At 33.6% G+C, this 11,010-nt stretch overlaps 1 protein-coding gene across 1 annotated transcript; it reads right to left on the bottom strand.

Annotated features, from left to right (window-relative positions):
- Positions 1–2,160: 2,160 nt before the first annotated feature.
- On the bottom strand, positions 2,161–10,166 carry LOC142231724 (uncharacterized). Its single transcript, XM_075302349.1, has 2 exons — positions 9,960–10,166; positions 2,161–4,459 (listed from the first exon to the last, which is right to left on the bottom strand). The coding sequence occupies exons 1-2, from the start codon at positions 10,020–10,022 to the stop codon at positions 2,450–2,452; spliced, it is 2,073 nt and encodes a 690-aa protein (XP_075158464.1). The 5' UTR covers positions 10,023–10,166; the 3' UTR covers positions 2,161–2,449.
- Between the last annotated feature and the right edge of the window lie 844 nt (positions 10,167–11,010).

The following is an 11,010-nucleotide window of genomic DNA, read 5'->3' as shown; positions in this document are numbered from 1 at the left end:
AATTTTGCAAAAATTCTACATAGAAATAAAATTTTGACAACATTTTCTTCCGAAATAAAAAATCGACAGTATAGAATCGCATTCTTTTTTCGACTAAAACATTTTTGAAGTTCAATAAAATCCTGTTTTTGACTATGTCTTTTACAAAATCAAGATTTTCTTCCTGTCTGGTTTGCCATATTTGTAAAAGACTATTAGCAAAAAAGGTTGATAAAGACTTTCTCAAAATATTAAAATATTTTGTCAAAGCTATTGTACCATAAATCTGATATCGACTCAAAAATGTCTACACAAAAGGTACTAAATCATTGGCGGGGGTACTACGGTACTGACCGGGGTGAAAAAGTATTGAAAAATGTACTATAGTACTGCATTTTCCATCCCTGCAGTTACTACGTGCTCATCCGAACGTTCATTTTCAACAATGAAGAGATTAAAGACGTATCTTAGAAATTCGACTAGCGAGAGTAGACACAATGGATTGGCATTAATGTCGGTTCATCGCCGAATAAATGTGCCGACTGAAGAAGTCATTGTTTTATTTGCTGCCCAAAAAGCCCGTCGGCTCAATTTAATATTATAAAACAAGTAAGGAAAGTCTAAAGTCGGGCGGGGCCGACTATATTATACCCTGCACCACTTTGTAGATCTAAATTTTCGATACCATATCACATCCGTCAAATGTGTTGGGGGCTATATATAAAGGTTTGTCCCAAATACATAAATTTAAATATCACTCGATCTGGACAGAATTTGATAGACTTCAACAAAATCTATAGACTCAAAATTTAAGTCGGCTAATGCACTAGGGTGGAACACAATGTTAGTAAAAAAATATGGGAAACGTTTAAATCTGAAGCAATTTTAAGGAAACTTCGAAAAAGTTTATTTATGATTTATCGCTCGATATATATGTGTTAGGAGTTTAGGAAAATTAGTCATTTTTACAATTTTTCGACTAAGCTGTGGCGATTTTACAAGGAAAATGTCCATTTTTGTCGAAATCAGAAAAACATATATATGGGAGCTATATCTAAATCTGAACCGATTTCAACCAAATTTGGCACGCATAGCCACAATGCTAATTCTACTCCCTGTGCAAAATTTCAACTAAATCGGAGCAAAAAATTGGCCTCCTTGGTCATATGAGTGTAAATCGGGCGAACGATGCGCGAGCAAAATTTTGATACGCTGCAATTCTTGCTTGGACGGCATTTTGACAACTGAAGAGTGAATTCCAAAATCAAAATAGGAGCAACATTCTACACACACACACCTTCAAAATGAGGGGTGTTCAGGTTTTTTAAATGCAAAATTGAATGAAATACGCCAAGTTTATATTGACCAAATTTTGACCGTAACACCCTTTACTTGTGCCAAATTTGAAGTCGATTGGACTAATGCTGCGACCTAGACTTTGATTACAAAAATGTGTTCGCGGACAGACGGACAGGGCTATATCGACTCAGGAGCCCACCCTGAGCATTATTGCCAAAGACACCATGTGTCTATCTCGTCTCCTTCTGGGTGTTGCAAACATATGCACTAACTTATAATACCCTGTTCCACAGTGTGGCGCAGGGTATAAATATTGTATACATACCTATGCATAAATAAAATTTTCTACACATGAGATTATATGAATATTTTTTTTAGTTGAACCCCCCCCGAATTAAAATCCTGGCTACGGCCTTGACTCTGGACACACCCCATCCTTGCCGCAGAGTTCCTTGATCTGGCTACCTGCTGAACTACAAAAGCATAGAACAAAGTGGATGCAACTACATTAAAAACTGTTATAACAGCAACAACAACGACGACCTCCCACGGCAGACCAGTTTTGGCCCAACTAAGATCAGGCAAGTGCAGCCGCCTCAATTCATACTTATCAGTGATTGATAGCAGCGTAGCTGACGTGTGTCCCATATGTAATCAAGGGCCACATGACACTCGTCACCATTTTGCTTGTCCAGCTAAGTCTACCCGCCTCACTACCAGATCACTCTGGACACACCCCATCCTTGTCGCAGAGTTCCTTGATCTGGCTACCAGCTGAAATACACAAGCATAGAACAAAATGGATGAAACTACATTAAAACCTGTTACAACAACAACATGTCCGCTTGGTCTCTAAAGTAAAAATAAAATTCTACTAATAAATTTATAGAATTCAAAAAATAAAAAATATATATATTTTATTAAAATAAGAAAAGTTTATCGATAAAAAAACACAAAAGCTTCATGCTTTATAAAACATTCTTTTTTCTTATAAGTACATGATATGATTTCATTAAATTGAAACACACATATCAAAGCGACTTTAAATATTAAATTATAAAACAGATAAATATCTTGCAACTATTAAAAATATATATTAATAGAAATAAATATTATAAAAAAGTTATATTAAATAAATAGAGACTTGCCTAAAGTTTATAATATGTTGTGTTTAATTTGATTCTAAACCACTATCATCGGTTTTCGATATACCAGTTTTATGGTCACTATAAAGATTTACAGGTTCTTGGCGTGATTCCGATACATTTTCACTTAGAATGGAAATTCTTATATTTTGAGTTTCTCTGCCTTTCATTGGAACAAAACTCAATACACGTTTTCCCAAAGAGCATACTAAAGGAACGGAATCATATTTCTTATTCTTGTCTATGGTTTGATTTGTTGAGACTGTCCATATATCTTTAGACACAAACTCTTTTCTACATTGTGTTGTAAAATGATTTACAAAATTTTTAATTTTTGAATGATCGCCATTGTCAGTCGGATGAATAATTCCATCTTTTGTTGATATGGAACTTATGGTATCTTCTTCATCTACGAATTTGGTAAATGGTACATTGAAATCATCTTGTTTTGATATATTTTTGCCTTCTGCTTGAGATCTTTCATTGTCATCGTTCCATGTATCCATTTTCAAAGTTTTCGCCAATGAGGATTCCGAAGGAACGGTTTCGTATTTCCCTTTCAGGTCTATTTCTTTTAAAGCTTGATTTGTTGAACCATTCCACATATCTTCGGACATAAACTCTTTCTTACTTTGTGATTTAAAATGGTATACGAAATTTTCAACTTCTGAACTATCATCGTTATCAGTTGAATGAAAAACACCACCTGTTTTTAATGCGGAATTTTTTGTAAATATTTCGTCAACAAAATTGGAATACGGTGGATTAAACTCTTCTTGCTTTAGTGTATTTTCATCATCTATTTGAGTTCTTTCATTGTGATCCTTCCCCATATCCATTTCCAGTGGAACACAGCTCACACAACAATATCCCAATGAGGTTTCTGAAGTAACGGATTCGTATTTATCATTTTGCGCTGTGGCTTCATTTGAGATTAGAGTTTTTGAGGATTTCCTCACATCTTCAGAAACAAACTTGTTCCTGCTTTGTGCTTTAAAATTGTAAAAAAAATTCTCAATTTCTGAAACATCATCGATATCGTGTGATTTGGAAGTTATTGTGTCTTTCTCATCTACGAATTTGGGAAACGGTAGATTAAACTCTTCTGGCTTTAGTGTATTTTCATCATCTACTTGAGTTCTTTCATTGTGATGCTTCCACATATCCATTCGAACAAAACTCAAAGAACTTTTACCCAATGACGATTCTAAAGGAACGCATTCGTATTTCTCATTTTGTTCTATGACTTCATTTAAAGCTTGATTTGTTGAAGCGTTCCACATATCTCCAGACATGAACTTGTTCCTACTTTGTGTTTTAAAATCGTATACAAATTTTTCCGTTTCGGAACTATCTTCGTTATCGTTTGAATTAATACAGCCGCCATTTCGTGATACACAACTTATGGCATCTAGCTCATCTATGAATTTGGAATACGGTGGATTAATGTCTTCTTGCTTTCGCGTATTTTCATCACCCACTTGAGTTCTTTCACCGTGATGCATCCACATATCAGCTGAGCAAAATTCTTTTCTCTTCTGTGTTAAGAACAAATTCACAAAATCTATGGTCATATCATCCAATTTACTTTCTTTGTCTTTGGAAGATATTGAATGATATATTATTGGAGACTTCTCTAGGATCACAGAGTTGTTAGATTTTCTTTTTATCTCTCGTGCAATAATTGATTCCGATCCACAAACAAAATCATAATCTGATGGACATAAGACATCATTGGATTTAGTATTTTTGGTGGAAGTTGAAAACTCATCTATGGATTTCATCTTTTTTATATCAATTATCCTACGTGCAAATGCTCCTTGATAATGTGGGGTCTGATATTTCGATATTTCGAAATTTCCTGGGTCCTTTTTATTAAATTCTTCCACATACGTACTATATATTTTCTCTTGGGATTTTGTGTCATTGTTGGGATAAAAACTCTGACTTGTATCTTCAAGTTTTTCTTCGGTATTCGCAAATTGATTTTTCATCCTTTGTCGCAATTGAGGAACATGTTTTTCCAGTAATTTTTGCTAAAAAAAATAAAATATTGAAAATAATTTATGAATATCATGGACTCATATAAACAAATTTTTAAGCCTAGAAGAATTTAGATTTTAATCATTTTAAGCGAAATTTACAATGTCAACCATGAATGAACCGAATGGGGGGTTTTTTTGGCAAATGTTGCTTTCACGGGTATGGTTTTAGATTGAAAATCTTGATTTATAATTATACATCACCCTATACTAGAGTGATCAAAACCGGTGGACCGGCGAATATGGGGGTTTCGTGAATATTCCATATTCGGCGGATCGGTAGAACCGGTATTTTGAAGGCCCCAAAAACCGGCTTTCGATTTTTATAGTTACTTTGAATCAAAATTGAGGCAAATACCTTTGGGTATTTTAAGAAACTACAATTCCAAATAAGTGCAACGTCTGATCTGAATTTAATATATTATGTCCAACTATTAATAAATTATGGAATTACTTTTTTCGTTGAGTTTTCGTGACAATAAATTTAGATTTTCTTTCAAAATTAAGTTTGTTTTATGAAAACTGGGTGAACCGGTAATGTAGGTTATAGGTTTTGAATACCACCGTCCATCGTTTTTGGAAAATGTCCTGTTTTTTTAAAACCGAGAAACCCCGGTTTATTGATCACTCTAACCTATACCTATAGTCAGCGTTACCGTTGTGCCACTTTAGTGGCAAATTTGCCACTTTTCTTGGACGGTGCCACTTTTGCGCCACTTTTTGTTTGTGCCACTAAATGTGATACTTTTTACGATTTTGTGCCACTTTTCCAATAATTCGTGCCACTTTTTCAAAAGTTTAAATATTATGGGTAGTTATCACCATAGATGTGTTATTAAGAAAATTTAATATTGTGCACCAACAGCCTTCGCTCATTAATTCTTATTACGTGAACAGTTACGATTCAACTTATTTGGTAAACCGTACTTTGAATATGCCAAATTTATTGTGGCATGAAATATCAGGATAAATATGAAAATGTTTAAGGTGTGTATTACGACCGCAGGAAATAATTGATGATGGATCCCATAAGGACCCAGTTAGAAAAAATTGCAATCGCCCTTTGAGACAGATTGTTCCAATTCTACTATATTCCTCAAAATGAATGCTGGAACAGTGGACAGTATTGAAGCATTACCTCATTAGAGAAAAATTGGAAGAAAAGTGTCCTAAGAAATTAGAGAAAGTATATGTTAAAGATCCAAAATGCACTTTCAAATACCAAAGATTTATCTTAAATTTTTAGTTTATATTATCAAAAGTATGAATACCGTTAACAGAACATTCCAAAGCGAATCCTCCTAAACGTGAGTACTATGTTCGGTTTTCGAGTTGAAAATCACTTTATTTTCGCGATTACTTTTCCTGAAATAATCAAAATTATAAATGATTGAGTTATTGAGTTAATTTATCTGCTTTATATTGAACTGTTTTAGTAAAGTAACCGCGAAAATTTCAAGTCGAAAATCGAACATAGTGCTTACCTTAAATTGTTTATTAATTATATTTAACAAAAATATTCTATTACAAATATACATAAATTTTGTAAGAAAGTTTGTAAAAACGTGATTTAGTAGATATCGACTATAAAAATTCTTTGTATATTAAAACATTAAAACAATATAGATAGGTCACAAAACGACATAACAATACGAAAGTTGTGGACAAATTTTACCATGAATTGACATAAATGACAAAAAACTGAAGAAAAGGGGGTTCCGCATTACTTAAAAACCAATGATGATATAAATTATTTTGATATCGTAAATAAATTTAAAGATATAATTGAAAGGCCTGATTATTTTATAGACGCTTAAAAAATAATTTTAAATAGGATTTGTTCACCAATTTGTATGAATTCGCAAAATATATTTTAACTTGACCTCATAGCAGTATTTATTTCTTAAGTTTTTTTTTTGTTTTTGTATAAGTTAATAAAAAGAATGTGCCACTTTTTGTGCCACTTTTCAAAAATAATTGTGCCCCTTTTTTCGACGTTTGCCACTTTTTGTGCCACTTTTTGAAAATTCCCAACGGTAACGCTGCCTATAGTTCCCGCTATCTGTATTAACCCATTACCGCCCTCTGGCCCCATATGAGGACCCCAATTTAAGTAAAACAACTATGGGCTACCCGTTATTTTTGTAATTTTAAATACACGTATGACAGTTTTATTATACCCTCCACCATTGGATGGGGGAAATTCTGAGCCGATCTGAGCATGTCCGTCCGTCTGTTGAAATCACGCTAACTTCCGAATGAAACAAGCTATCGACTTGCAACTTGGTACAAGTAGTTGTTATTGATGTAGGTCGGATGGTATTGCAAATGGGCCATATCGGTCCACTTTTACGTATAGCCTCCATATAAACGGACCCCCAAATTTGGCTTGCAGATCCTCTAAGAGAAGCAAATATCATCCGATCCGGCTGAAATTTGGTACATGGTGTTAGTCTATATGGTCTCTAACAACCATGCAAAAATTGGTCCACATCGGTCCATAATTATATATAGCCCCCATGTAAACCGATCCCCCAAATTTGGCTTGCCGATCCTCTAAGAGAAGCAAATTTCATCCGATCCGGCTGAAATTTGGTACATGGTGTTAGTATATGGTCTCTAACAACTATGCAAAAATTGGTCCACATCGGTCCATAATTATATATAGCCCCCATGTAAACCGATCCCCCAAATTTGGCTTGCCGATCCTCTAAGAGAAACAAATTTCATCCGATCCGGCTGAAATTTGGTACATGTTGTTAGTATATGGTCTCTAACAACGATGCAAAAATTGGTCCACATCGGTCCAAAATTATATATAGCCCCCATATTAACCGATCCCCCGATTTGGCTTGTGGAGCCTCTAAGAGAAGCAAATTTCATCCGATCCGGCTGAAATTTGGTACATGGTGTTAGTATATTGTCTCTAATGACCATGCAAAAATTGGTCCACATCGGTCCATAATTATATATAGCCCCCATACAAACCGATCACCAGATTTGACCTCTGGGGGCCTCTTGGAAGACCAAAATGCATCTGATTAGAAAATTTTGTCAAAATTTTATTTCTATAGAAAATTTTCTCAAACTTTTATTTCTATAGAAAATTTTGTCAAAATTTTATTTCTATAGAAAATTTTGTCAAAATTTTATTTCTATAGAAAATTTTGTCAAAATGTTATTTCTATAAAAAATTTTGTCAACATGTTATTTCTATCGAAAATTTTGTCAAAATTTTATTTCTATCGAAAATTTTGTCAAAATCTTATTTCTATAGAAAATTTTGTCATTTTTTTTTATTTATCTACAGACAATTTGTGAAGTACTATGAATTCTACCCATCTTCCAAACAGTAGAATTCTACCATCTGTGGCAACCGTGATTACAATACTACGGTAGAATACATAGTACTTCATAAATTTTCTGTAGATAAATAAATAAAACAATTTTGTCAAAATTTTATTTCTATAGAAAATTTTGTCAAAATTTTATTTCTATAGAAAATTTTGTCAAAATTTTATTTTAAAACCATACATTGACTAAACTACAAGAGTAGCTTAACCAACAGAGGAAAAGAATGTTTGTCAAATTTATTTGGGCAAAGCCCTATAGACTGCAAGATGGTTGGATGGACGCACGTTTCGGAATTACCACATTCCTCATCAGCATCCTCTACTTGCAGCAAAACTATCAACCAATTATCAGAATAAATTCAGGCAGTTTATTAAACCCAACAAAAACCACACTTGAACCCTCCGAAAAAAGGTTTTACATTGATAGCCGGCTTTTGCCGAAATAAATTCGAAACAAACATATCTCTTTTCCTATGCCACTGTCAAATCATCGATTTGAATTCACATGGCTGGGTTTATTTTGAGCGTGCCTCCTCTTCTTTTTCCATTTGTTTTGTTTTGTTATTGTTGGTTTTGTTCTTTAAGCATTGTTGTTGTTTTTTTATTTCAGCTTAAAACCATACATTGACTAAACTACAAGAGTAGCTTAACCAACAGAGGAAAAGAATGTTTGTCAAATTTATTTGGGCAAAGCCCTATAGACTGCAAGATGGTTGGATGGACGCACGTTTCGGAATTACCACATTCCTCATCAGCATCCTCTACTTGCAGCAAAACTATCAACCAATTATCAGAATAAATTCAGGCAGTTTATTAAACCCAACAAAAACCACACTTGAACCCTCCGAACAATGCTTAAAGAACAAAACCAACAATAACAAAACAAAACAAATGGAAAAATTTTATTTCTGTAAAAAATGTTGTCAATATTTTATTTCCATTGGAAATTTTGGAAATCAATATTTTATTTCCATTGGAAATTTTGTGAAAATTTTATTTCTACAGAAAATTTTGTCAAAATTGTATTTCTATAGAAAATTTTGTCAAAATTTTATTTCTATGGAAAATTTTGTTAAAATCTTATTTTTATTTATCTACAGAAAATTTATGATTTATTAAATCTACTATTAATTCTACCAATGTACCAAACAGTAGAATTCTACCAACTGTGGCAACCGTGATTACAATACTACGGTAGTCTTTGTAAGCGGATATAAAACTAAAAAAAAATATTTAAAATTGAGGAGTTGACAAATAAAATTTTATTTTCTTTAAAATTCATTCTAAAGCAGCCCTTGACAATAATCTTCCAATGGAAGTTTTGTTGAAATTTAGTGAAAAGTACTTTTTCAGTCAACAAAATAACTTTATTTTACTTGCTTAAAAAGTGTATGCAACTCTAGCAGAAATTTCGTTTGTGTGCCAATAACACAATCGATAATAACGTCTCACGGAATTTTCATTAGCAGAGAAATAGCAATACATTTCTTATGGGTAGCGGAGGTGCATACCGGCATTTCATATATAGCAATGGATAGCGGTACATACCACTTTTAAGACCGGTATGCACTATGATCGAAATTTTCGCTACCCATAAAAAATGCATTGCTATATTTGCTAACGAAAATTCCGTGAGGTGTTGTTATCGACAGTTAACTTTAGGTCCCCTTAACAAATAAATGGCAAAACTGTGTTATTGGCACGGAAATCCATAAAAAATGCATTGCTATATTTGGTAACGAAAATTCCGTGAGGTGTTGTTATCGACAGTTAACTTTTGGTCCCCTTAACAAATAAATGGCAAAACTGTGGTATTGGCACGGAATTGAAAGTTTTCCTAACGATTCATACCGGGCTTTAAGAAATGCATGCAAAGCTGTCTTATCGGCTTGCAACTGGAAATTTCGTTAGAAGTGCTTACTGGGCTTAAAAACACCAAGTCAACCTGTATTTTTGGCATTCAATACGCAAGATAGTGTTTGCATGAGTATATCACTAATTACAACTTGGAAAATAATTTGGGAGTCACTATCTATTTTTAGTTTTTGGGTATCTCATTTCTATTTCAGCGAAGCTTTTATAAGGCTGCAGATCTTCACGGATCACCGATAAGTCCCTATACAATTCCGAAACATACATACCCAATAGATCTTTCGTTTTTGCCTGGAATCATCCTTATTTGAGGGTACGTCTTTCGAATGCATTTAGGATGTAAACAAATCACATGGGAAGTAGACTAAATAGAATTGTAATTTTTAGACAAATTAGATAGTTGCTGTTGTTATGCTCGCAAAGCTTTTTCGACGTTACAAAATATAAACACTTCTGACAAATTTGTTTGGAATAGGGTTGTCATCACATATCAATCGAAGAGGAGCGAAGTATATGTCACAGAGAATAAAAATACAAGAGGACAAACATTTCTCTTCTACAAAAACCACAAATGTCAATCGTATAGATGTCGCGCTGTTCTGATAAATTGTTTATAATGCGCTTTACAGACTATCAGTTATTTCGGACGGAATGTCGGTGTTGGTAAAGAATCTTACAGTGTGTCGAATCGATACGACTTGTCGGCGATGACTAAATAATCGGTAAATGTGTTATCGATCCCATAAACATGTAGCAGTATCGATTATGCCTTCGGACTTAACTTATAATGTGCACAATATTATGTTCGACACGAGCACTGTCGTCCGGAATAACTGATAATCTGTAAAGCGAATAAAGGCTTCGGCAGTTATAATTTCAAATTGTCTGCCAAAAAATTTAATGGAATGAAAAGATTTATATAAAAGAATAATTCTTATTACAAAGTAGGTTCTAAAGCCTATCCCAATAAACACAAACGTTTGAAAAATACTAAAATTCAATAATTTTTCAAACATTTTTTCAAAGGATTAGGGTAATATTCAAGTTGAGAAATTGTTGAGAAAATCGCGTTCTCAACAAAAAACAGACATTACCCTCAACAGTAAAATTCACACAAACGTACGTTTCGTAAAGGAAGCCAATAAAGTTCTCTTATGCTATGTTCCCACCGACTCGTTTTCCTCATTCGTTTTTCCAAAACATTTCACCGTTCACACCGGGTTGAGATGTTTTAGTTTGACAGTTACCATGGAAACTAGAAATTCACATTTACTCGAAATTCACATATATGCAACCTATGTCCAAATAATTACCGCGAGC

This window comes from Haematobia irritans, chromosome 3 (assembly GCF_050003625.1).
Source record: "Haematobia irritans isolate KBUSLIRL chromosome 3, ASM5000362v1, whole genome shotgun sequence".
NCBI lineage: Eukaryota > Metazoa > Arthropoda > Insecta > Diptera > Muscidae > Haematobia > Haematobia irritans.
The sequence above is the reverse complement of the archived record's forward strand: the minus strand, read 5'-3'. Positions and strand labels throughout refer to the sequence as shown.